Below are 27,314 nucleotides of genomic sequence, written 5' to 3'. Positions count from 1 at the left end.
GGTAGTCCAGCGGTTAAGACTCAGCGCTTTCACTGAGGTGGGCCTGGGTTCGATCCCTGATTGGGGAACTAAGATCCCACAAGCCGCGTGGTGTGGCCAAAAAAAAAAAAAAAAAAAAAATGTGAATTTGATCACCCTCTTTCCCTCTTACAACCCTTCAAAGACTCCCGTTGCCCTCAGGCAGAGTCAAATTCCTGATATGGCACCTGGTGCCCCTGCATCTGACCCTGTGTGCTTCTCCAGCCTTATTTCAGGCCATGCCCTCTTGAATCCTTAACTCTGGCCACAGGGAACGACCTGCAGTTCCCCCTCAGGCTGTTCTGGCTTCGCTTGGGCCTCGGCACTCATTTCCCTTTTCCTTATCGCCACCCTCTTGGGCTGGTCAGCTCTCTCTCCTTTCCTGTTCAGCCCAGTTGTCACCTCCATGCATTGCCGCCCCCCTCTGTGCTCCTCTGCATCCCCGGGCTTACCTCTACAATGGCATCAATTTCGGGGATTTATAATCATCAGTTTGGCTGCTTCCTCCTCCTTGATGTGAGGTTCTTGAAAGCAGGGATTTTATATATATATATATATATATATATATATATATATATATATATATATATATATATATATATGAAATTTTCGTCTCCCCAAACCAGACACACACAGTGTTTGGCAAACCCTAGGTGTATCATTTTGTTGAGCACTGAATGAACTGACAAAGTGAGGAAACCAATGTACGTTAGTGCATCCGAGTGACATCTAATTTAAAGAAATAATTATGTCGCCCATATTTCCCAGGGCACCCCCAGCCTGTGAGCACAAACGAAGTCATGTCAATGGCGATAACCCAGATTGCACTGTTTTAGACCCTGTGTGTTCATGCAGGGCTTACCCCCCCTGTAGAATGCTCCCCAGGAATTTGGGAGAGTCTGTTGGAGGTGTCCCCCAGGTGCTCCTCTGGTACTGCTGGGCTAGACGTGTGCTCTGGACTCACCACTGGGGAACTGGTGCCCTTTCAGTGCCACGCTCTGGGATAGTCTATGGTGACCCTTGTGGAACCTTCTGCCAGAGGGTCCCCAGAGTCTAATGAGCCTCCCAATATCTTTGTGGAGCTTCTGTGCTCTCCATTGGACTTGGTGGGGACCCTTTGGGGGGCAGTGTTGAGCTAGAGGCTGGTCTTCAGCATTGCCCTTCCATCCCTCCCAAACAGGGGGTGAAGGTCAAGCTCCCCCATTCCTGGCCCCTGCTTTCCTCCTGAGTTCTTGTCCAGGAGCATCTTGCTACCTCTTAGAACATAGGCTTCAGCTAGGTCCCCTCTCCCCCATCAGTTCCTCAGGTAAGTCTGAACTCCATGCTGGAGTTCCTACTAGAATATGATGTATTCTGCTGTAATAAGAACCTGCCCTAATAAAAGTATCTGAGCAAGTCGAACCTCTAGAAAGGGACCGCTGTCCTTTAGGGCAGGGGTGATTCTATTGCCTTGATTGCTCCGGGAGCCCCAGCTCTGCCCCTTACTCCCTCCATTCCCTGCCCCCCACCTCGTTGCTGCCTTTGATAAGGAGAAGTTCTCACCAGCTCTCCAGGGCAGGAACTGCTGTTACAAAACTCTTCCTCCTTGAGATGGTAATGGGATGCAACTCTGGGCGGCCCTACCCCAAGAGGCGGTCCATGGGCTCTGGTCAGATTGACAGGGTTGCCCAACCGCTGCAGAGGCTTTGGCAGTCTGCGTGAGGCAGAGGGGACAGAGACAGCATGCATGCCTCTTTGGGACCACAAAGTCTGCCCTGGAGCCCAGCTAGGGCAGCTAATCTCCTTGTCATACAGTGGGGCCCACACTTCTTCTGAAACAGCGTTGTCAAAAGCACCACAACTGGGTGACCACTGAATGACCATAATTCGTGTTAAGACTTCTTGGGCAGTCAGGGGATATGATCTTGTACCATGGAGCTAAACAAGTCCTCATCAACTGTCTTTAATATTAAAGTCTAGCTGAGTAAGCACTGCATAGAGAGTTACCTAGATCAGCCCCTTCTTCTGGGTGCTCACAACTTGGGACCCATCAAGTCAGCATAGTGGTTGGAAGGGAAGGGCAGAGAGGCTCAAGCCTCCCCTCCTGCCCACCAAACCAGACACCCTGGGGAGTAACTGGGACTCCCACACTCTCTTGGTGGGAAGGTACAACGTACAATCTCTTTGGGAAATAACTCAGCCATTTCTTAAAAGTTAAACGTACACCTACCATTACCACCTTGCCATTTCATTTCCTAGGCATTTACCCAAGAGGAGTAAAGGTATATGTCTATACAAAGATTTGTACACAGGTGAAGATGGGACACTTATTTGTAATAGCCTGGAATTGGAAACAACCCAAGTATCAGCAACAGGTGAATGTGTAAATAAATTGGGATATATCCATGCAGTGGAATACTACTCAACAGTAAAAAGGAACTTGATATATGCTACAACACAGATGATAAAATAATTATGCCAAGTGAAAAAGGGCAGATAATAAGGAGTATATACAGTATGATTCCATTTATACAAAATTCTAGAAAATGCAAACTAGTCTCTAATGACAGAAAGCAAGTAAGTGGTTGCCCGGGGATGGGGAGAGGTGGGGTGGGGGAGAGATGACAAAGGGCACAAGGAAACTGGGCTGATGGATGTGTCTATTATTTTGAATATGGTGATGGCTTCAGGGTGTATATTAAAGTCAAAACTCATCAGACTGTACTCATCAGGTTTATGTGAAGTGTATTATACATTAATAGTACCTAAAGAAAGCTGTTAAGAATGAAAGCAGACCTCCGAAGCAGACTGCAGACAGGAAGCTCCCGTGTATCATGAAGGACGGGCTGGCTGAGAAGAGAGTGCAGAGGAGAAATGTCAGGGCCACTGGGCCTTATTCTTGGACAAGGACTTTGAGCCTGCAGGGACTTTAGAGAGGATGGTGCCCACTCCCTCATGTTACGGGAAAAAGCCTGACAGCTTTGCCAAAGTCACCCAGCTCATCAGTGGGAGATGCAGGGTTAGGACCTCTTTCCTGACTGCCAGCCCGGCTTCTTCCATCCTCCACACCACGGTCTGTCCACTCAAGTGCTGTCCACCTTAGACGGCCAACTTCTAGAAGGCAGGACTGGTCAGACCAGAGGGCTGGGAAGGGCCGAGGGGACAGCCGATCAGGTGGGGTGGGTGGGTCTCAGTCAGAGGACCTGGGCTTCTCTCCTCTGGGAGCAGGGTGGGCAGTGGCACTCCTTCTTCTTAAAATCCACAGAGCAGGCATGGCAAACCAGGCCTCCGCAGAGCCTGGGGAGCAGAAGCGGAAGAGTGGGTACGTGTGGGTGCGTATGGGGGAGGGGGTCATGGGGTTCGAGCATCTTTGTGTCCACCTGTGTGTTTCCCATCTCCCAGCAGAATGGCCCTGGGTCTGTCTCAGGAGGCCTCCCCTTTCCTAAAAGGGGTCCCGATGCCCCACCCCTCCAGGGTCCTCTAACTCCAAATGGCAGGTTCTCCTGACAGCCCACTGTCCTCTCTCTTGCTGTTTGTCCTGCCACTGTGTTTCCAGGGCAAGGGCAAGGTGAGGGAAGCAGATTCCTCTGTACAGGAAATCTCTTCCCAGATGAGATTAGCTGATCAGTTAATCAGTCTATTTGTGGAAGGGTTACCCAGTCCCATCTTCCAGATGCCATTCCTTGTCTGCCCCCTTTCCACTGTTCTTGTTCATGTCTCTGCAAAGTGTCGGGTAAAATGAGTAGCCAGCTTTAAGTGGCCTTTCATAAATGCCTATTTCCTGTGTCCCTCCCTTCCCTGGAGTGGGCAGGGGGCTGTGGGCTGGTGGAAACTGGGTTGTCCCAGAGGAAGGATTCTGTACCCCACCCATTACCTGCACAGGTACCGCCGAGACAGCCGACCAAAGATCTTGTTACAGACAACACAGCATCCAGGGCCCAAGGAAGAGAGATGCTGGACCTTCTGCCACAGGTTATCCTTCTCTCTGATGGGTGGGTGGAGGTGTACACACACACACACACACACACACACACACACACACACACACACACAAGATAGGAAGATGGAAATGCACAGATGGAGAGATGGAGAGGGACAGAAAGAGATACACAGAAACAAAGAAGAGAGGGAGTCACACAGAGATATACACATAAAGAGGCCAAAAGAAACGAGAGACAGTGGAGCAGAAAGAGACACAGAAATGGAGAGGGAGACAAAGAGGGACAGAGAGACAGGCACTCAGAGAGAAAAAAAGGAAGTCAGGGAGTTGGAGAAGGAGACAGAGACACACAGAGAAGCAGACAGGGAGATCAATGTAGAGGGAGAGAGAAAGACACAGGGGAAAAGATGCAGAGACAGACAGGGACAGAGACACAGACAGAGAGGGAGACAAATATGGAGAAAGATGGAGAGACCAAGAAAGAGACATAGTGATGGAGAAAGACATGTAACGTATGTAGTTACATATGTTTATGCTCCTGCAAAACTATCCTCACTGTTTTTTTAAAGAATGTTTAGGAATATGGGTTGTTCAACATTTTTATCAAAATGACATACACACGTACGATTTAAAAATCAAACAGTACAGAAGGGCTTATATCAAAAGGCAATAGATATACCTCCTTCCCATACTCAGTGGCAAACCACTTCTTACATCCTTTAGCTTTTTCTCCTTGATATTACTTCCATATTTACGTAATATGCTCATATTCCTCCTCCTTGATTTATCAAGAAAGAACATCTTCCATAGAGCTCCTTGATGTCACAAGGAGCACATCCTTAATTAACTTCCTAAGAAGGGCAGTGTGGGAGGTGAATTTTATGTGACCTGTCTATCTGAAAAAATGTCTTTCTTCTGTCACCTCCTCACTTGCTTCCGAGTTAGGCTGGATATAGAATTCTAGGGCAAAAGCCAGCTTTTCTCACAACTTGAAAGCATTACACCATTAAGTCTTAACATTTGAGGATATGGGTTATTTATTACCATCCTCACTAACTCCTCCTCCTTCCTCCCAGTGCAGTTATATCCCCATTTTTGGTTCCTCTATTGGTTACTGTTGGAATTTTACAGAATATACTCACATGTTTATTTCTCACTCATTCTACTGACTATAGATAGCATCATACGACTGCCATTCTGTAATAAGATGGTGCCAGCATCCCTTCTCTTCAGCTCTCCTCCTTCTCAACCTCCTAACTTATCTATTCCTGCAACATCCAATGTGGTAGACACTAGCCACATGTGGCTATTTAGATGTATAGCTAACTTTTAATTTTATTTATTAATTTTTTAATTTAATGATTCTTTAAATTCTACAGTACTTTACAATTTTTAAAAGTTTCACACACATGATTTCATGTAATCCCATAATAACCCCCTTTAAAAAAAATCCCCTACCCCTATATTGTCCCTTCCCCCTTTCCTTTCCCCACTGGTAACCACTAGTTTGTTCTCTATATCTGTTAGTCCGCTTCTTTTTGTTTTATTCACTAGTTTGTTGTGTTTTTTAGATTCCACATATAAATGATATCAGGTGCATATTTAACTTAATTAAAGTTAAATAAAGTTAAAACTTCATTTCCTCAGTTGCACCAGCCACATTTGAGGTACTCAATCGCTACATGGGACTAGTAGTTACCATATTGGACAGGGCAAAATCAGGACATTTCCATCTTCACAGAAATTCCTACTGGATTCTGTTCTATACTTAATATTGTTTAGGTGGTAACATTTAGGTTTGTTCTATAATTATGATTGTTTTCTGTGCTTTGCCTTTAGGTTGATTCCAATACTGAAAAAAATCAATGAATAGTATTTACATTATTAGACAATATATAAGCATATTGCATCAACTGAAGCTAAGATGTGTTCTATAACATTTCCCTTCTTGGAAATTTTTTGTTTTTCTAGGACTTTCTAATTGCCTTTCTCTGCTCTTTGCATGACTTGCCTTTAACATAGCCTAATCCCCCACGCCCCTAGTTCTTCATCATATCAGATATTCTTCTGATGCTCTTCTCCCCTGAGACCTCCCTCCTGGGCCCTCAATACTTCTGCTATAGCTTGAACTGACTGCTTCCTGGGCTTGCTGCCCCCTTGTCATCTTGGGAATTCCCTTTTCTTCTCTCATGGGCTAGAGCTACTAGTCCCTGAATTCTGCATCTTCTCCATTCTTGGTTTATTTCCTTGTTTTTTTGGAGCACATCCTTAATTAACTTCCTAAGAAAGTCTGTGTGGGAGATAAATTTTATGTGACCCATCTATCTGAGAAAATGTCTTTCCTCTGTCACCTCCCCACTTGCTTCATAGTTTGGCTAGATATAGAATTCTAGGGCAAAAGCCAGTTTTTCTCAGAACTTGAAAGGATTACACCATTGAGTCTTAACATTTGTTGGGTTCTACTCCTTTTATAAGTGGACCTGTCTTTTAGGATATTCTCCTTATCTTTGTTTTACTGAAACTTCACAATGATGTATCTAGATGTAGTTTACCACCCACCCCTCTCCTTTATTGTGCTGGCCACTCAGTGAAATCTTTAAATCTGAAGATCTATGTCCATCAGAGCTGGGAAAGTGTCTCATATTTTTATCTGATAATCACCTCCTTTTTATTCTTTTCTTTTTTGGAATTCCTGTCAGTTGGAGAAGATATTAGAACTCCTAGATTGATTCTCTATTTCTCTCATGTCTTCATTTATCTGTGCTTTTATTCTACTTTCTGAGAGACTGCATCATCTTTATCTTCTAATCCTAGTGAATTAAAAATAATTTCAGGGATCATATTTTTAATTTCCAAGAATGTTTCTCATCTTTTGATGGTCGCTTTTCACAGCATCATGGAAGGTGGATCATTTTTGTTTGTTTGTCTATCTTTGTCACTCCCCTTTATTTTCTAGCCTCTCCTCAAATGTCTTGGGATCCTTGGTTGTCATTTCATGTTTAAGAAAGAGGCGATAAAAGCTGCTAGAGCTCCAGGGAGTAGAAGGGGATGATTGACTCGTAGTGTCCCTTTAGGAGAGATTGGGCAGGGAGCTACCTGCCACTCCAGACTCTCAAATGCCAGAAGACTCTGCTCTTTTATTTGGGGCATTCTTTAGAGAAAGACCTTTTAGTTATTTGCCTGGGTGATAGGCCCCTCACTGTTAGATGTTCTGCAGTGGGGGAGGCAGGCAGAAAGCACGGGTTGTACACTGCTCTTTCTAATGACTTTATCAGTTAATTTTCCTGATTTCTGCCCCTCATCTCACTTCTGCCATCTGTGTTCTTGGTGTCTCTGGGCCCTGAAGTTCTAACTGGGGTTAAATCCAGTATCCACTTTTCCATCTGTTTTCTGGCTTCTGGAAATTAGCTGAAATCTCTCATTTGTGCTTGGCTCCTCCACCTTTCTCTCTGTTTATGTTTTATTCTTTTACAGTCATTTTAGTGAGATCTCAGGATGGAGACTGGATAACGTGTGGTCAGTCTACCATCTTGACACAGAAGTCAACCTTCATGCTCCATTTTTTTTTTTTTGCTTAAGGCCATATCTTCCACAACGCTTCTGGGAGGAATATTCTGTTATGTGGTTTGGGGCCTTGTGATGAATTTCTTTAGCACTAGGAAAAACATTTGTCTCTCCGGATGAACTGGTATTGCTGCTTTGAATGGACAGTGAAACTTTCTGTGTTTCCCTTTTCCATCCTGCTATCAAGATGTTCAGAGCTAAGTTTTAACCCTAATACTTCAGGAGTATATATTTTTCATCTTTCATTAAATCTTCTGTTTTTCTTTAACTATATATATATGTGTGTGTGTGTGTGTGTGTGTGTACATATACATATGCATGCACATATACAGAATATATATGTCTTATTGTTAGCTACCTTAAATTCTTTTGTGAGATACATAGCTAATTTTTTATTAGCTTCCTCCCAGTTGACAGCTCTTCAGAGGAGATTATTCCTTAAATTCTTTGTTCTTTCCAGGCTGATCTCTCTTTTTTCTCATCTTTAATCACTTGGATTTTGTGCAAGAGGATTTAGTCCTAGACGATCCCTCAGCAACCTTCCAATTCTAATGGAACCTGAGTCCAATGGTCTCCTATTTCCTGAAGGAGGTGAAAGTATAATGTATATCTGTGAATTAGCTCCTCACTAGACTGAAGGGTAGAAAGCAGGTTTTACACATTTCATCCATCCTGCAGTGAGCTTAGTGGTTTGGGATTAATCCTGGTGAGTTCAGCCTCTGGAGCCCAGGACAGCTGACCCAAGATGGGCCACAGGCCCAATTGTCTGAGGAAGTCCAGTAGGCAGGCAGGTGTAGGACATGCGATTACCTCTCAGTTAACCTATGGGCTCCTTTCCCTTCTCCTAACCTTGGTTGGTGTGTGTGTATGTGGGGGTTGGAGGGTAGCTTGCCTTAGAGGCGGAGGACTCTATGCAACTTATATGCTGTGTGTCCTTGGTGGCCAAGTCAGTCTCTCTGACCCTCGGTTTTCTCATCTATAACATGGGCATAGGGACTTCCCTGGTGGTTCAGTGGTTAAGAATCTGCTTGCCAATGCAGGGAACACAGGTTCAAGCCCTGGTTCGGGAAGATCCTACACGCCGTGGAGCAAATAAGCCCGTGCGTCACAACTGTTGAAGCCCGCGTGCCACAACTACTGAAGCCCGAGCACCTAGAGCCCGTGCTCCACAACAAGAGAAGCCACCGCAATGAGAAGCCCGTGCACCGCAGTGAAGAGTAGCCCCCGCTCGCCGCAAATAGAGGAAGCCCGCGCGCAGCAACGAAGACCCAATGCAGCCAAAAATAAACACACAAACAAATAAATAAATAAAAGAAAAGAAACGACATTTAGGAAACTTAAATGCATATTCCTAAGTGAAAGAAGCCAATGTGATGCTGCGGAGCAACTAAGCCCGCGAGCCACAACTACTGAGCCTGCGCTCTGGAGCCCGCGAGCCACAACTATTGAGTCCACGTGCTGCAACTGTTGAAGCCCGTGTGCCTAGAACCCGTGCTCTACAACAAGAGAAGCCCACGCACTGCAACGAAGAGTAGCCCCTGCTCGTCACAAGTAGAGAAAGCCCGCGTGCAGCAACGAAGACCCAACGCAGCCAAAAATAAATAAATAAATTTATAAAAAAAAAAAATGGGAATAACAGCAGGGGATGGCTGAAAGCAGAAAATGAGTTAGTACATACAAAAGGTCCAGAGCTGCTGTACCATGCCCCCTTGTGCACCCCCTCCCCAGTGTCCCACCCTTACTGAATCAGCTCCAGCACCCGCCTCTTCATGGCTCGGACCAGGTCCCGCTGCCCGCCAAGCTCCTCCTCATACACGGCACCCTTGCTTTCGGCCTCCCGTTGCTTCTGCTCCAGCTCCGCCTGCAGCCGGGCCCTCTCCTCCTGACACCTGGGCGCGGAAGGAAGACTGAGTTGTGAAGGGAAAAGCGCAGCATCTGTGTCTGAGCTGGGCTGGGCCTCTGCCTGACAGGGAGCCCCACCAGGGAAGCTGGTGATGCCCCCTGCAGCTGAAGTGAGCACACACACACGCACACCACACACCGTACATTCACAACACAGCACACACATCACACACTACACACACCACACACTACACAGCACATACAACATACCCACACCGTACATTCACAACACAGCACACACACCACACACTACACAGCACATACAACATACCCACACCGTACATTCACAACACAGCACACACACACCACACACACCACACACCGCATACCACACACATACCACACATCATAACACACATCACACACATGTACATAACACATACACCCCCACCCCCACCACACACACACCACAGTGAACCAGGCACTGTGTGGCCTGACACCTATAGATTGACCCCTCATCAACCGTTCAGAGCAGTGAAAACAGGGCCTAGCCTTGCATGTTCCTTTAGAGGGAACAAGCCAACATTTTCATTTGTTTTCCTTCTTTTTCTTTCTTTTTTTTTTTTAAACATTTCCATTTTAAAATGTAATTTTCTGGAAAGGCATGTTCACAATCCTGGCAGCTCTCTGGGGGGAAGTGGGTGTCTGGGAACCCAGGCTGGACGGGCTGTGCCTGCTGAAAACATTTGTGGTGTTTGGGGAGAGGGAGTAAGTGGTGTATGATTTGAAATGACTTTTTGGCTTTAAAATATTTTGAAAAATTTCATTACATTGTCTCTTCAATTTAAAAAAGTAATCTTAAACATATGGCTTTCTTAAATTTCAGTTTCAGTTTGGCCTTGGAAACTCCTCAGCTCTATTCTTGCCTCTTCTTTTTGTCTTTAGTGGTTTCCTAGAAGGTTCCAAGAAATGTAATGGACTGGAAATAAAAAGGTCCCAATCCCAGGTCCCAGCCTCTTACTCCATTGCTCAGATGCTCAGATGGGTGGGTATTGCAATGGTGGTGCCCAGCCCATCCTGTGACCTCTGGATGCTCTCTCTCTCTCTCTCTCTCTCTCTTGCGCGCGCGCGCGTGTGTGTGTACCCGTGCCCCCGGCTGAGTGTGTTTGAGGGGAGGAGGCTTGACAATGAATTGAGTTATAATTTTAAAAATTCTGCCATGTAGCATGCTGCAGGGAGGAAAGCTGAGTGGGCCATGAAATCAAACTGACACAGCTAGCCACCGAAATTCCAAAAAGGCCATTTCCTGCAGCCTTAGGGAGACATGACTTCTAACGAACATTCTAGTCTTCAGCCTCTTCATTTCTTAGTATTAGGATTTCATTTTCCTAAGCTAGTTTACTTGCCCAGGGATCCCAGGGTCTCTGGTGTGGCCAGGCCCTAACGTGACCACTGCGGTTAGTGTGTTTCTTTGTGATAAACCAGTAAGATAATTGTGTGACAGTGACAAAGGAGGGGGCAAGATGCAGAGTTGAGGGGATGCTCAGGAAGTCTTCTTAGACAAGGCGACATTTAAGCAGATCTGAAAGACGAGGAGGCAGCCGTGTAAAGCCAGCCAAGGGCACATGCAAAGTTCTGCAAGTTGGGAAGAACATGGTTTGTTTGAGGAAATGAAAGAAGGGCTAGTGACACTGTAGTTCCGTGAAGGGCAGGGCTGGGGAGGCAGAAGGCAAGGTGGGAGGTAGGCAGGGTCCCTCAGGGGCCCCAGAAGGAGTGGAGTTTGATCACAGTGCAAAGGAAGCCACTGAAGCATTTTAAGTACTTAAAGTATTTATGGGGGTGACAGACACTCCTAGGGCAGGAGAGGACATGAAAGGAATTAAAGTCTACTGAGTACCTACTAGGTGCCCGGCACTGAGCTTAGTGCTTTATAGCCTTGTTTCATTGAATTTTCACAAATTTATGGGACAGGTGATATGATCATCATTTCACAGGAAAGAAAACAGAGCTTCAGAGAGGGAGTAACATTTGCCCAGGGTCACACAGCTTGATAAGTGAGGGGAGCAAAAATCTGAATGCAGGCCTTTCCAGCTCTAATCTCTTCTTGCCTCTCCATGCAGGGCCCTGATCACCGGTGGTTCGTGGCACCAGGGCTGAGTGGGTAGCAGGTGGGAGAGAGGGATGGATCCTTATGGTCCTGTGGCATGCCTCCAAGGAGCTCAATGCTGCCACCCAAGGTGGGGGGAAGATTTGATGTTTGCCTAATTCCCCATCTGAGGACCTTCCACTTGTACCTGTCCTAATCCCTTTTGCTTTGAGGTCTAACCCAGAGGGCAGAGGAAACCCATTTGCTTGGAAAGATGGTCTCACAGATCATCTGAGCTGGAAGAGGTCTAACCATCTCCTTTTGCAAATCAGGGACCTCAGGCCGAAGAGGGAAGCTCAGTGTCCTAGCGCCCCACAGCCAGACAGCCGGGGAGTGGGTATCAGAAGCCCAAGTGTATTTTTATAGCCCCCAGCTGGCCTGCTCTGGGGCCTGCTGTGTCTCACCTTTGTGTCTAGCCTGGGGCTCTGCACCCCTGCCCACCTTGAGTCTATTCTCCACACCACAGCCAGAGCAGTCCTTCAGAAACCCAAGTCAGACTAGGAGAACCCTCTGCTCCTCCACCATGTGGGAGTCTCTGCTCCAGCCACAGGCCTGCTTGTCCCCAAGCTCATGTCTCCTGGGCCTTTGCATCTGCCGGTCCCCCTGCCTGGAGCACTCCTCTCGAGATACCTGCATGGTCCAGCTCTTCCTGTGGTTGGGATTTCTGCTCAAATGTCACCTCCTCGGACAGTGCTTCCCTGACTCCAATTCTAGATGGTTCTCCTGTCTCTCTCTCTCTCTAGTCCCCACAGGGCCCATGACCACCTGACATCGTATTTCTATTTGTTGATCTATTGTCTGTCTCCCTACATCTCCCTAGGTCTGTAAGAGCAGACATTGCCTGTTCTGTTCCCTTCTGTCCCCCCACGTGGCCATAGCAGAGGCACAGTAAATATTGTTCATTAACTGCCTGGGCCCCCGTGGCCCTTCTCTTCACTGGTGGTGAGATACCGTCACGAGCTCGAAGCCCACGGCCCCTTTCCCATGGGTGAGGGGTTTGTCTAAGTTCCCTGGATCCCAGGAGGCAGGGGACGCATTCTTGTCCAGGCCTCAGGGGTTTCTGTAACTTACCACCGCATTCCGATGACTCTCTGGTGGGTCCCCCCGGCCCAACCTCTCTCCCCAACTCCACACTCAGCCACCCACCCAAGGATCCACTTAGAGTCTAACAGGGGTCTTGAACTTAGCAGGCTCCTAACCCAATGCCTGAGCCTTCCCTGCCAACCTGCTCTGCCACACAGTGACTCTACCTTTCCAGTCGGCCAGGCCGAAGACTCGGAGTCATTCTTGACTTCCGTCTGTCTGTCACACCCCACACCCATCCCTCGGGAAGCCCGACCTCACGTTGGATCCAGGATCCAGCGGCTCCTTCACGCCTCCATTGCCACCAGTGCATCCCAGCTCCCCTTTCTCATCGGTCTCCTTGCTTCCACCCCTGCTAGCCTACGGACCAGCTCCACGGAGCAGCGGGCGTGAGTCCTTGAAGCACATGTCAGCCCAGAATAGGCACATCCACGCAGACAGAAGGCAGATCAGCAGTTGCCTTGGGCTGGAGGGTTGGGGAGAGATGGGCAGTGACTGCTAATGAGTATAGGGTTTCTCTTTGGGGTGATAAAAATATTCTAAAATTGATGGTGGTGATGGATGCACAACTTTGTGAATACACTAAAAACCACTGAATTGTTTTTTTAAAGCAGAGAAACATATTTTTAACATGCAGTCACATCACGTCCCTCCTCTGCTCAGGACTCTCAGTGGTTCAAAGTCAAGTCAAAGCCAAGGTCCTTTTGATGACCTGCTAGGGTCTCCTATTACCCACCTGACCTTTTCCTACATCCTTCCCCTCCTTCACTCCACTGGGGCTACAGTGGCGTCCTTGATGCCATGCCCATTCCCACTGCAGAGCCTTTGCTCTCGCCGTTCCCTCTGCCTGGAACATTCCTCTACCACATATCCAAATGGTTCAGAGCTCAGTTCCTTCAGGTCTTGACTCAAATGTCACCTTTCCAGGAAGGCCCCCTTGGCCATGCCACCTCATCTAAAATGTCAATCCTGACACTTCCCATTCCCCTTCCCTGCTTTTTTTCTTCTTAGAACTTATCACAATCTGCATCCTATGTATTTTACTTGCTTGTATTTATCAACTGCCTCCCCCACTGGCATGTAAGCTCCGAAAGGGCAGGCATTTTATCTGTTTTGTCCATGAGAATATTTTCAGCACATAGAACAGGTCTGGCTCCGAGTGTTTGTGGAATGACCGAATGATGGACGGGATGACAGGGGTCTGAGAAACAAGGGCTCCCCCAGACTCAGGGAGCAGCCTGGGGCTGGGCAGTCTCCCTGGAGCCTCCTGGCTTCTCCCTCCAGCCTGTCTTGATCCCCAGAGATGGCCTCGAGTGGGCAAGGCCCCTGCACTCACTTAGGGCCTGAATCATGGGATTCTTTGCTGACCAAACCACAGGACTCAGATGAGAGTCTGGTGGGAGGAGTCCCCGGGGGCCTTTTGGGGTTGGCTCCTGGGCCCCCAGGCCTCTCTCAGCCTATTAAGCAGGCAATAGACAGCTCTGTGATTCAGTCTGAATCACAGTTTTGCAGGCTCCCCTGGGGGTCAGGGCAGGTGTCAGTCAAGCGGGAGAGACCCGGCAGATGGGCAGACTGAGGCACGTGGAGACCAAGGGAGAGACACACAGAGAGACTGAGTCAGACCAAGGAAGATCTTTGCATGGTGTCATAATTTCTTTAAAAATAAATTATGACAAAGAAACTGAGACACGGAGAGACTGAGGGGGAACGTAGAGACAAAACATGCACTTTGGACCCTTGAGGTGAATGTGATGGTGGGAGGATGAAGATGCCAGATGCTGAGAGGGGCTGAGGGGAGAGACAGGAGACTGACACACCGGCACTGGGGATACTGGCTGACGGGGCAGCTTGTAGGCCCACTGGTTCTGGAGTCAGTTGTAGGGTCTGGATCTCAGCTCCTCTACTAACCAGCTGATGTTGGGTGAGTTAGGTGGGTCTTTGAGCCTTAGCCGCCACATCTATAAAATGGGGGTTCTTGGAGGACCGATCTCCTGAGATCGTTACCAGGAAGCACCTGGAACAGTGCCAGGGACATAGTAAGTGCTCAGTGATGATAGTTATGACTACTGTAACCAAGAGGGTGAAAGAGCGACTGTACAATAGGGAACAGGAAAATAAGAGGCAAAGAGGGAGACTGAGAGAGATAGTGGGGCAGGAGTGTGGTGGGAGAGGGAGGCTGTGTGGACGGAGAAGAGAGAGGGGAGCCCAGAAGAGGCAGCAGAAAGGCGCAAAGGTGAGTGTGGGAGGGAAGGGAGGGATGGGACGCATAGACCTCTCCTGGGGCTATTGAGGGAGGCCAGCGAGGGAGGGGGCTGGCAAAGAGGAGGGGAGGGGAGGGGGGCAGGAGCACCCTGAGAGTGGGAACAATTTCCTGTGTGCACGGCATGCCAAAGTTGTGCCCGCACAGGGCCTGGTGCACGGGAGGTGCTCAGAAGATGCTTGCTGGCGTGACCGTGAACGTGAGCCTCCTGCCCCCCTGGCCTCCTGGCTCCCATGCCCTGTGGCACTGGTGGTTGCCTAGGTTACCTGCTGAGCTGTTCCTGCAGTGCCTTCAGCTCCCCTTCCTGCTCCTTCAGCAGCTGTTCCTGGTGCTGGGCCTGCTCCTTGGTTTTCTGGAGCCCATGTCTGAGACTCTGAGGGCAGGGAGAGGGTAAAAGGAGGGGAAATGGAAGCTGAAGGAGGAGGGCAGAGACCCCAGCCCAGGGCCGGACCTGACAAACACCTCCGTGAGACCCCAGGCCATGTGAAACAGCCCTTGGGTGGGAGAGCAGGACTGGGGACAGCGCTGGGAGCTGTGGTGCTTGCCTCTGCCCCTGGGTGAGCCTGGAGCCACCATTTCCTCCTTCGCTAAAGGATGGAAGTTACAGACCTCAAGGATCTGGAAGACTCAGGCTAGGGAGGATGCTGAAGGAAGGCTTGAAAACAATTTGGGTGACCTTGAAGAGAAACATCTACAGAAGCAATTAGGTAGGGCCTACAATAGCAGAACTTAGATATTGGGAAGAAACCTGCCAATAATGAGGGCTATGGAACTGGAGAACAAGCAACTCCCCCGAAGAACTGTTGGGAGGGGATTACAAACTCAGATGCCTACAGGGGCTGGGCAGGATGAACAAAGTGGGCCTGGTGTGAGGCAATAGGGAGAGGTGGGTATTGTGGTAAACTGAAGAATGCGTGTTCTTCATGTGATGAACTGGAGAACTTCCAAAAGGCATCCTCAGCTCATAATGATCCGGTGTGGCCCAATGCAAATTGGTCTGTGGGCTGGAATGGCCCTGGGCCATCCTTGAAGACACCCACCTGTGGGCTAGGTTAGAGATAGGGAGCAGAGACAGGTACAGAGCTCAACTGCTCTCACCTTGACCACATCCTGCAAGGCCATCTCTGCTTGTTCCTCACTCCTGGTTGCAGTGGTCATTCCTATTTGCTCTTGGGGCTTCTCCGTGGTGGAGCCTTCCTTTGTTTCCAGGCCCTGAAGGACCCAGAACTCCCTCGGGAGGCTGGGCACTTTCCCGCCCTGACGGCTCCCTGACACTGCATCCCCTAACATCTCTTTGGGGCTGGAGGCCAGCAGCCTATGGATATGACTCCTCTCTGCTTCCCCTTCATAAGTCCCATCTATTGTTCTCTGGCCCTCTGCACTCAGCAAAACCCCCCTGCCCTCAGCCTCTGTTCCTATCACCTCCTTCAGAGTCCCTTTGTCCCCCTTCCCCTGTCCCTGGATGCTAGGTGTTGAGTTCTCCAGGCAGATCCCCGTCCTTGGAGCTCCTTTCTCCTGGTTTTGCTGAAGCTCCTCCCCCTCTAGTTCCCACATGCTCTGGGGAGGCCCAAGCCTCCTGGGATCTTCTTTCTTCTTTTCCAAAAAGAGGGGCTGATGCTTGTGTTGCTGGGCCCTGGGGAGTCCAGCCAACCTGTCTTCCCTGGGTGCATCTTGCAGAGAACTGGCTTGCCTGGTATGTGGCTCCTCTGAGTGGCCTCCTGTGGGGTCTCCATATGTGGGTGAGATCTGCAGAGAAGCCGCAAACCTGTCATCCCTCTCAGCACCAATTCACCAACCTGGTGCATGGGAGAGGCCACAGCCCTAATCCAGTGGGTTCGCTAAATATATGGATTCCTGGAATTCCACTGGAAATACTGATTCAGCAGATCTGGGGTAGGGCCCAGGAATCTGAATGTTGAAAACACCCCAGGTGACCTGAGGCCCAGGCTTTGATCTGAGCAGTGCTTCTCAATGCCCTTTCCTTCCTCGCCTCTTGCTGGCATCCTTCTCCCTCCTTTACCTCCATCTTCTGCATCGATCTGATTTCCCCTTAGTTCTTCCCACCACTCTCCTCTGATCTTCCCCCCTGAACTTGACTTCTCTGTGTTTCCATTTTCTGGTCTGTAAAATGGGAGTAATAATACATCCTTATAGGGTTGTGGTGAAAGCTTAAATAGACCGACAGCCCCTAAAAGTCACCTCTGTCAAGAAGCCTTCTCTGTTCTCCCACGTTCCTGGGCGTGTCTGGTCACTACACTTAACTTGTGTTGCAATGCGTTCCTTTGGGGTCTGTCTCTCCAGCAGACCTGGAACTCCTTTAGGTCAGAGACTGCGTCACAGTGTCTACACCTGGGGCCTGGAAGCTGGCGGGGGTGCCAAGCTGGCTTGTGGAAAGATGATAACCCCAAGCTACCGCTTATTGGGCACTTAGCAGAAGCCTTGCTCTGTGCCGCACCTGGGCTGTCTCAGTGCATCCTCACGATGCCCCCGTGAGGCAGGACAAGTTACGTGTCCAAGGACTATGGTTAGTAAGGCATGGGGCTGGGATATCAGCCAGGCAATCTGGCTCTTCAATCGCTCCCTGAATTGAACTGAGATGTTTGCAAATTGTCCAGCAGAGGTTGTTTCCCTGGGCTGTTTCCTGGAAGCTTCCGGTCACCCTCCCCAACCTTCCCTCCTCCCAGGGGCCCCAGTGGCGCCTGCAGGTGCTGCCAGTGGTTCCCTTCTCTCCCTGATATCCTCACCACCTTACGAATGTGAGCCTTCGCTTCTGTGGCTCCCTAGCCCCAGGTCCACACGTTGGCCTCTCCCTCTCTGTCCAGCTGGGTCAGGGCTCAGTTACTTCTCAACCTGAGGGTCCCAACAGAGATAGAGAAGAGGCAACTAGAGTGAAGGTTGGGAAGAGGCACCTCCTTAGGGGAATCTTTGATCTTTCTGGGTCTTCTTCCCTGGGTCCAGTTGGAATTGGAGCAGCGGGATCTGAAAGTGAAAGAAGCAGGGGGACCCTGGACCTCTCTCCAGCAGTGGTCTTGGTCCTCAGATGCAGGATACCCCATCTTTCCAACCACCCATTCATCCCACCACCCAGCCCACTTTCCTGCCCTTCCACCCTCAGGCATGCATCCTTCTCTCCATCCACCCATGCATCCCACCCTCCATCCGTCCTTCCATTCCATTCCAACATCCCAACATCCATTCATCCTTCTAACCGTCTACCCCAACCATCCAACAACTCTTTAATGAGTGTGTCTTCTGTGCAGCACCATGGGACATCCTAAGATGACACTGGGAAAACAGAAGGCTAGGGAGGTGGAGAATCGGGAGTCAGGGAGTAAGAAGGGAGGGAGGAAAAGATGGGGCTGGGGGTTGAGGGCTTGGGGTTAGTTTGGGTGGGTGGTAGTAATGGGAGCAGGCATTGAAAAGAAGCTTCCCTCCACGCTGCCCCCACTCACTCTGAGAACATGGGCCAGGCTCCATCCAAGTCTGGCCGTTGCAGGTCCAAGTCGAAGGTCACCTCGTTGAGAGCATAGAGGGAATCCAGGATGTCTTCCTGGAGTTCAGGGCACACCAGAGGGCTCCGGGGGCCATACCACTCCCTGTGTTAACAGGGAGCAGCACCCTTGGCCTTTGGCTCTGGTGCTATTGCCACCCCTGACCTCAGAGAATCTACCTCCGCTGCACACCAGCGTGGGATGGTTCCCCCGACAGGGTTATGGTCCTTGGGGACCAGGAGGCCAAGCATCATGATGCTACCAGGACTGGGGTTCTAACCTCCCCTTTGCCCTTTCTTCCTTGGCTTTCCCTTTATGACCCCTGTTTTAGTCAACTTTCATATCAAACCACCCTTCTAGGGGTAAAGAGGAATCTTCCCGAAGGAGGGCCACGGGCTCGGATGGTATCAGTAGCCCCACCTGGTTAGCTCTGGGTTCAGGAGGCAGAGCTGCAGGGACTCGGCCAGCTGTCCGTGGGCAAGACAGAAGCGGATGAAGGCTCGGCCTTTTCCCAGCGGGGTCTTCAACTGCACAGCACACAGGGGACAAGTGGGGGCATGGTGGTATTAGGACAGAGGGAACACAGCCAGCACAGAGGGAGAAAAGCTAGAATGAGTGGTGCATGAGAAAGGGTGTCCTGGGACTTGAGGCTGTGGGAGGAAAGGGGGTGACCGGAGGGGTGTGAGGGCAGGGCTAACGACAGGTGAGGACCAGGTGAGGGGGACTATGGTCAGTGGAGCTGGGATGGGTGAGAAAGGAGCCTCGGGCAGGCCGGTGTCCCCTCCGGCCACCGAGCCATCCTCGTCAAGGACCTGGGGGCAGGACCCCATCGCACCGAGGCCAGCCCCCCTGCCACCTGGCCCTGGATACCTTGTCCTGTGAGTGGACAAAGTGGACTGGCTCCGTGTCCCCCCGCTGCCGCCACAGGGCCGTGCAGAGGAAGTCCCAGTAATCCTTCCGAGGCCTCAGGAAGCTCTTCTGCTCTTTCTGGTCAAACTGGGAGCAAGATGAGGGAAAGGAAAGTGTGGAAATGTTCCCTCCCAGAACACTCTGTGTTCCAGCACACTGAGCAGTATAGCGGAAAGGGCTTGTGCAGACAGGCCCACTTCAGGTCCTGGTCTGCCCCTACTGGCTGTGTGACCAGGAGCAAGCTGCTTGACCTCTTTGAGCTTTCAGTGTTCTCATTCATTCATTCATTCCAGACATACTTATTGAGCACTTACTATGTGCTGGGCCCTGTTTTAAGCCCTGGGGATACAGCAATGAACAATCGGAATAAGCAAAACATATAGTATGTTAGATTGCGCTGACTGATAAGGAGAAAAATAAAGCAGGGAAAGGGAGTGGAAAGCGCATGGTGTGTGCATTCATGTGTGAGATGTGTGTGGCGTGTGTGAGTGTGTGGTGTGTATGTGTGGTGTGTGTGTTAAAAATGTAGATTAGGGTGGCTAGAGAAAGCCTCACTGAGGAGGCTCTATTCAAGTCCAGATCTGAAGGAAATGAGAAAGGGTTCCATCCAAATTTCTGGGTGAAGAGCATTCCAGGCAGAGGGAATAGCAAGTGCAAAGGCCCTGAGGTAGGTGCTTTTCTGCTGTGCTTTAGGAAGATCAAGGAGGCCGGTGTGACTGGAGTGCAGCACATGAGGGGCAGACTGGCAGGAGACCACACAGGCACACAACATACACCACACACACACAAACCTCACATACATGCACACTCACACCACACATGTACATGCACATCGTCAGAGAAGTAGGAAGGGTATGTGTGTGTGTGTGTGTGTGTGGGGATGGGCTGGTCATCAAGCACCTCAGGGGGTTAGAAGGAAAATTAAACAAGATGGGCACGTAAAGGGTTTAGCTGGGCACATAATACGTGCTCAATAAAAGCTAGTGATAGTGATGACTGGGGCTCTAACCAGAAGCGAGGAAGGCCAGCCCGAGGACATCTGTGCCTCTGAAACTTTTGTCTTTGGAGCAGGGTGACTGCCCCCAGCCCCACCCAACCCTGCCCCAGTCTTGTCCCACCTCACTTCCCAGGCTACAGTGACAGCCTCCAAGAGTGAGGTTAGATGTCAGGAAGGGTTTGCCGATTGACAGAGATGAGGTAGTGCGTGGTAACGAAGAGAGGCAGTGGCTCTTCCCTCAGGATCTGGGAAAGCCCGTTCGGTTATTGGTTACTGGGACCTGGAGAGATGGGAGAGACGGGGGGGAGGGGAGGGCCCTACCTGCAGCAGTTGCTCCAGGCAGCCACAGAGTCTGTGCAGTTCAGCACTGGCGTCTGTCACCGGCTGCCGCCCACGCCCATAGCCCTGGAGGATGGCAGAGATGACAGCTGTGGGGAGGATGGTGGACATCAGACCTCAGATGGTGAGGGCTCTGAAGGAAAGGCTCTCCAGACCTCTCACCTCTCCCCCAATTCGGTCCCAGAAACTCTCTCAGGACACACTCACCCTTCAGGTCACTGGTCATCTTGAAGACAGCCCCTTCTTCTGCCATGAGTGTTTGGAAATGACGTGATTCCTTGCGGGTCTAGAGGCCAAGAAGGAGCCTCTGGCTTCAGCTGCCCAGCTCTCTCCTTATACAAAGGAAGAATCAGAGCCAAGAGAAACAATGTGACGTCTCTAGGGTCACACAGCGAGTTCACTGGTAGGAGAAGACCCAGCTCTTTCTTGTAAGGCAGGGCGGGAGGATGATGGTGTGGTCCCCACCTATGGAGCCGTTCCTGGGTGCCAGGCCCTGTGTCCTGTGCCTGACATCCTTGTCTTATTCAGTCCCCATAATAACCCTGGGAGGTTATTAACTCCATTTTATATCAAGAGAGGGGGGCTTAGAGAGGGTAAGCGTTTTTTCCAATGTCACAAAGTTCTAAGTGGTGAAGCTAGAAGTGGAACTCAGGTCCCTGTGCCTGCAGGGCTCATGCTCTCAGCCCTGACTGGCTGTGAGCAGCCCTGCTAGTGCGCATGTATGCAAGCCATGTGGACGCTGGGCTGAGGGGCCGTCACCCCCTCCCCCCCAGGGGGCCTTGCCAGAGCAGTCGTCATCCCTGGGACACACATTCATCCTTTCCTGGGCCCCAGCTGCATGGAAAATGTGTGTTCTCGGAGGAAAAGGAGGCAGAAGTAAGGCGAGGCCCCAGAGTCGGGCCTGGGCCAGAATTCTGGGGGTGTGTAGGGAGCAGGGTTTTAATCCCACTGCTCTGTCCCCAGTGAATCTCAGCCTGTTCCCCCCACAGTGGGTCCCGGGGCTCAGAGAGGAATACTGTGGCCCCTGAGGGCCCGTGGGCTTGTTCTGAGAGCCAGAAGTAAAGACAGGCATGGAGTGGGAGACCCAGGTGTCCTGCCTCCCATGCTGTGGTGGCTGGAATTTGGGAGTGAGTGGGAGTGAAGGAGCGCTGGGACACAGAGGAGGGGAAGGGAGAAGGAAACGAAGGTAAACAAGGGAGGGTGGGTGGGGAATGGCATTCAGGGAGCACAGTGCTGGAAGTCAAGAGACCTGGTTCTCCATCCTGGCCCTGCTGCTGGCTCATTGTGTGACCTGGGGCACATCCTTCGCTTTTCGTGGGTCTGGATTTCCCCATCTGTAGACCAAGGGGTTGGACTGAGGGTCTCTGCCGCTCCTTTTAGCTCAGATGATCTATGAAATCCACAGACGCCTAGATGGACCTCCTCCCCTTCCTCATCTCTATCCAGGATTCCTCTGCCCTTGCTCCTGGCCACCCCCAGACCCAGGGGTCTCCTTGCTACTCACCTGGGAAGGCCTGGCTGGCTGGGGCATGGAAAGCAGAGCACTGCAGCCTGAGCCTGTCATTTGTGACTGAGGGCTCTGCACAGCCTTTTCCAGAGTTTGCTGCCTGGGAAGTGACTCATGCCCAGCCCAGCACCCTGGAGGAGGGGGAAATCTTGCTCAGAGCAGGAGGAGCGTAAGACTGTGGGGCAGAAGTGGTAGAGGCAGGATGGAGGGCACCAGGGCACAGTGGTGAGATGGGGGATGGTTCCTCTGAGGCAGACCTGGGGTAGGTTCGCTTGTTGGCCAAACACAGACTGGGACCCAGACTCACCGATGAGGTAGTGGCAATTGTTGCTCTGCGAGTTCTCTCCCCTTCTCATCACGGTCACTTGCTCTTGTCTTTCTTCCTTATCGCCACCAGGTGGCACAAAGAGGCTATGAGGCTGTCCTACCTTTACTGTCACTTGGTTGGAGTGTGGTGCAGGTGTGGAGGGGAGGACAACGGTCCCACCTCACGTCTGCCTCCTCCTCCCCATCTCTTCTGAGGGGTCCCGGTGAGTGCTGGTCACCAGTGCCGTTCCCCCAGTTCTGGGACTCACCGCTGAAAGGTTGAAAGTGAAAGTACTGGTGAGATGCTCTGTCCAGGAAGTGGCCCGGTGGGTTGCCCAGGCGGACTGTGGCCCTCCCACCCTGGCTGTGCTTTGTCTCTTTGAGGCTGGGGTCTTTCCACTGTTGGTTCCCAGGGCCTAGTATTGGGGGCAGAGAACAGAGGAGCAGGCATCTGCGAGGACTACCCGTTTCACAACCCCCCAGGAACTGCATGTAAACACTGGAGCACGCGGTACCCATGCCTGGCTCTGTCCTACCACGGGGACTGCCTGCCCGTCTGTCTCTCCTTCTCTGGGACTTGGTCTCCCGCGTGCAGAGGCTGCGTCCCCCCTCTCTGTCCCCCGTGTCCCCGTCTCTCCCTCATTATCTCTCCTTATCTGCTTCCTGCCTCTCCCGTTGCGTCCGCTGGCGCGCTCTCTCTCTCTCTGCCGGTCCGCCGCCCCGGTCCCGACACCCTGCGCCGCCCCTCCCCGCGCCACCGCGCCCTCGGGTCTCCCTCCTCACTGGCTGCGTCCGGGCGTCCGCGCCCGTGTCACCGCCCCTTGCCGGACTCCGTGCTCCCCCGCTTCCTGGAGCTGCGGGCCAAGGAGGCTCCGGGAGGGGACGGGCTGGGGGTGTCGCCGTCCCCCTCCCGACGTCGCAGGCTCCCTGGGCCGAGCGGACGCCAGGGCGAGGGGCTGGCTGGAGCCCCGGCCGGATGGGCTGCACCGTGAGCTTGGTGTGCTGCGAGGCGCTGGAGCCCGGGCCTCCCTGCAGCCCCCAGGCCCCGGGGAGCCCCCCGGCCCCCGCGCCGCCCAAGTGCCGGGAGCCCCGGGGCTCGGGCCGCGCCGAGAGCAGGCGGCTATTGCTTCAGGTAGGGCGCCGCGCGGGGTGGGTGGCGGGCAGAGCCCGGCTCACCTGAGAGGTAAAGAGCCCCGCCGGGAAAGCGCCAGACAGCGGTCGGGGGGCTCTGGAGCCAAGACCAGGTGAAGGGGCAAGCGAGTTAGGCCGAGGTCTCACCTGGCTGTCTTGTGCCCTTGGGAGAAGGGTAATGTAGGGCCTGAGTCTTAAAAGGACAAATAGTTCAGCTGAGGTTTTAGGAGCCACCCAAGAGGGGCAGGGCTGGGCTTGCAGGGAAAGGCACTGAAAGAGTGAATTTCCCCCGACCTGGTCCAGGAGTTGACTGTGTGTGCCACAGGTAGCTGGGGCTATTGCTTCTGACCAGGGCTCTGTAGCCAGGAGGGAGGGGACCTTCTGAGTAGGAGGGCCCCATTAGAGCCAGGACTGACCTGAAGATGGTGGGGGAGCTGGACCCTCACCCCTGCATTCTCTGTTCTGGGTAAGTCTTGGAGCCTTGCGAGTAGGAAGCTGACGCAAAGGGGTGGGAATAGGCCGGTGCAAGGAGGCAGGTGTTTGTTCTGGATGAGGCACCTGTCTGTGAACCAGCAGACTTGGTTTAGGTGTGGGCATTGGATTTCTCCAAGGAGGAGGAGTGGGGGAGATATTTGGGGTTACCAGGAACTAGACAACCCTGCTCTAGGCTCCCTGCATAATCCCAACCTACCTTTCTGTTTGGGGGCTGTGAAGGCTGCAGCCTCCTAAGATTTGTTTGCTGTGTGGAGTTTGGATTATGCTGGAGTCTTACCTCCCTCCCCCTGGGGCTCACAGAGTTTGGGCAACTCAAAATGTATGGTGTGGCCACAGCCCTTCCCCCTTTATCCTCCTTCCCTGCGGCAGCCAGTGAAACCAAGCGTGTGCGCGCGTGTGCGTGCGCGTGCACGCGTGTGTGTGTGTGTGTGTGCGCGCACGCACCAAAGTGACCCCCCCCCACCCCACTTGACTGGATGTCCCTCCAGGTCATAGATTTGGCATATTCGTGGTTGTACTCCACAGTGCCAGGCACAGGGCTACACTTATAAAGCGAACTCTCTCCTTCCCAAGCTCTAGCTCCGGTCCTCACCACGATGACCGACCTCAGTGAGGGACAGGCTTGGTGGGGTGTAGTTGTTGACTGAGTCCTCACAGTCGCTGGTGGCCCAGGGATGATCCTGTTGGAGGCTTGAGCTTAGCTTTGGGCCCCGGGGGAAGGGTGAGGCCCTGGGTGTGTCAGCTGGGCATCCCAGACTACCGCCTCTTGGTCCCGGCAAAGGGACCGAGAGTGAAGGTGACATGGCAGAACTCTCGGACTTTAGGGCCATCCCCAGGGGTCATCAGGACTCCCCGCCTGCCTCAGAGCCTCATGAACCCTCCTCTGACCTTGAAAGGTTTCAGGGGGAAGTGAGTTCACAGTCTTCCTCCCTTATCTGTTCCTATCTCAGACCCTTCCTGACTTTACTCTCTGTTGGGGGATCTCTGGACTCCCCATCTCCCTACCTTCTCCGCGCCGCATGCGGCCAGCAGTGGGGTGGGTGGCAGGGGGGCCAGCTGAGGGTGGGCAGGGACGGGGACAGGCAGGCAGAGCCGAGATGGAGGAAAGAGCCAGGGGCACCGGAGGTGGGTGATCAAGGAGAGGGGAGAAGGTGGGGGCGGGCCCGGTGCCTGCGTGGGCTTGTGACAGCCACAGGGACGGGCGTGGGGACGAGTGTCTGTCTGCATTCGGATGAGCTGGTCTCTGAGCAGCCTCTTGAGAGACCCTGGCGCTCACCCATGACTCAGCCCGCCTTTAGCTACAGGATGAAACTCTGTCTCAGTCCCAGCTCGTGCCCACCTCTCCTCTGGCTCCGGCTCCAGCAGGGGACGCTGTTGCTGGTGCCCTCTCCCCTCGCCAGGGCCCCGGTTCACACCGCACCTCTCAGGAGACTTCAGCCACCCTGAAAAGGGCAGCCAGGCTGCCTGTCACCTCACCACAGGAGGTGTTTCACCATGTTCTTGTGCTGGATAAACATCTCTCGGGCTCTCAGCCTCCCTCAGGAGTCAGGGCTTAGAAGCTACGCAAGCATCTGGGCTCCCAGCCAGGGCACACTCCTACTGACAGTCCTGCCGCTGAAACGCCACCATTCCTGCCACAGACCCCTCCACCCCCCATTCCGCGGGCCAGACTTCTCTCGTTGGGCCACAGGCTGTGCTCACGTCACCTGTCTCCACCCACAGCCTCGCCCCTCCTCTCTCCCCTCTGGCAAGCCCCCTTCCTACCAGGCCATCCTGTCCTCTTGCCCCTGCACGCTGTCCCCACTCATTCCCCTAAGCAGCCTGTCCTCTTCACAGACCACAGTGCCCTCCTCGCTCTGGTGGCCTCTTTGTCCCCCCAGACCTCATTGCCCACACCTCTCTCCTCCCGTGGCTGGAATTTGTGGCCTGCTCATCCTCTTGGCTTTGAGGAAGATTGCCCGCCTTGGCTCCCGTGCCTCTGAGCCTCAGTTCTGGATTACTGGAGCCTGGAGGTAGAGGCCTTGCACGCTTCAGGTGGCCTCTTCAGGGTCCCATGACTGCCCTACACCCCGAGCCCTCCCTTGGTCCCACATAGCAGCCTGCCAGCCTCAGGAGAAGGGAAGGTGGGGCTTGGCATCCCTCCTGAGCATTCCCGCCAAACCTTCTCTGACCTGGGCGCCAAGGGGCCTGGAGGGCATCTCCAGGCGCCAGCCTCGCCTCCTTGCTCTCTGCTGCATCCCAAGACAGGTGGGTGCTTGTCGGAAGGTGGTGGGTGCAGAGGTGAGGAGACTCCGGGCTCCCTCTGCCTCCTCTCTCTGAAAGCCAACTCCTGGGGTCAGTTCATCCGGCTTCTGCTCAATAGCCCAGAGCCCTGCTGAGTTTAGGAGATCCCCAGGGGTAGTGGTCCTGCAGCCTCCCCTGAATTCCTGTCATGGGGTCCTACATCTATAATGGAAGTTCTGGGGTCTAAGCTAACTCCCTCTACTCTGGGTTGAATTACTTCCTCCTTCTCTCTCTCTAGTTATATATAGTCATAGACCCCAGAGCTGAAGGATCTTGGTGAGTGGTTCTGAACCTCGAAAGGTCACAGATTCCTTTGAGAATCTGATGAAAGCTATGGATTCTCCTGCTAGGGAAATGTGCATGGGCTTGTGCACACACAGATACACACACAGACACACGTGCACACACACAATATCATACACTCAGCCACTGCAGAAACACACACACACAATATCGTAACCCCCCTCAAGCCCACCCAGCGTCCTGATCCTTAAAACCCTGCCTTTCACAAATGAGCACACTGAGGCCCAGAGGGGGGAAATGACTAAGGCCCAGGGCCACACGAGTGGGTAGCAGAGCCAGGGCCATAACCCAAGTGTCTTGACCCTGCACAAGCGGGAGTTTTGCTCCCAGACTGCCTGCAAGATAGGCAGGCCTGGCCATTCATTCATTCAGCAAACTTTTTCTTTTAGTTTTAGGGTATTCATTACCTCAGTGTGTAATAGAATTTACTTCACTGTAAGTTTATGTATTTCTTAAATTTATTTTTATTGAATAAATTGTGTAAGGTGAAGGTATACAACGTGTTGATTTGATGCATTTATATATTGTGATGTGATTCCCACTGTAGTGTTAGCTGACACCTCTATCATGTCACATAATTATCACTTCTTTTTTGTGTTGGGAACAATGAAGATCTGGTCTCTTAGTCCATGAGCATTTCTGAGCACCTGCTGTGAACCAGGCATGGAGCTGGGAGCTGAAGCCAGAGCAGGAAGGCAGGCAGCCCCTGTTCTTGGCTTCA

The 27,314-nt window shown here is 52.0% G+C and overlaps 1 protein-coding gene across 11 annotated transcripts; it reads right to left on the bottom strand.

Moving 5' to 3' along the window:
* Positions 1-1,680: 1,680 nt before the first annotated feature.
* RUFY4 (RUN and FYVE domain containing 4) lies at positions 1,681-23,016 on the bottom strand. Of its 11 annotated transcripts, none has more exons than XR_009504294.1 (15): positions 22,383-23,016; positions 22,073-22,206; positions 21,818-21,902; positions 20,776-20,854; positions 20,551-20,657; positions 19,194-19,319; positions 18,744-18,850; positions 18,285-18,428; positions 17,742-17,811; positions 15,931-16,578; positions 15,099-15,205; positions 9,244-9,390; positions 3,872-3,982; positions 2,763-3,294; positions 1,681-1,711 (listed from the first exon to the last, which is right to left on the bottom strand). XR_009504294.1 is itself a non-coding variant. In XM_059928659.1 (15 exons), the coding sequence occupies exons 4-15, from the start codon at positions 21,827-21,829 to the stop codon at positions 3,192-3,194; spliced, it is 1,761 nt and encodes a 586-aa protein (XP_059784642.1). In that variant the 5' UTR covers positions 21,830-21,902; positions 22,073-22,206; positions 22,383-22,652; positions 22,918-22,943; the 3' UTR covers positions 2,494-3,191. The 11 variants fall into 11 exon arrangements, 8 of the variants coding, with proteins under 8 accessions (XP_059784642.1, XP_059784643.1, XP_059784641.1 ...); XR_009504295.1 differs by lacking the exon at positions 1,681-1,711 and having other exon boundaries at positions 2,494-2,847; positions 3,025-3,294; XR_009504296.1 differs by lacking the exon at positions 1,681-1,711 and having other exon boundaries at positions 2,494-2,843; positions 3,025-3,294.
* Positions 23,017-27,314: the final 4,298 nt, after the last annotated feature.

This window comes from Balaenoptera ricei, chromosome 7 (genome assembly GCF_028023285.1).
Source record: "Balaenoptera ricei isolate mBalRic1 chromosome 7, mBalRic1.hap2, whole genome shotgun sequence".
Classification (NCBI taxonomy): Eukaryota; Metazoa; Chordata; class Mammalia; order Artiodactyla; family Balaenopteridae; genus Balaenoptera; species Balaenoptera ricei.
This window is presented reverse-complemented; position numbering and strand designations above follow the sequence as displayed.

Coding starts and splice junctions, on each gene's coding strand:
- RUFY4 (XM_059928658.1), bottom strand. Junction 9,391..15,098: donor CTGCAGGAACAGCTCAGCAG/GTAACCTAGGCA, acceptor TTCCGCGCCCAG/GTGTCAGGAGGAGAGGGCCC. Junction 3,983..9,243: donor CGGGTGCTGGAGCTGATTCA/GTAAGGGTGGGA, acceptor CCCACCCATCAG/AGAGAAGGATAACCTGTGGC.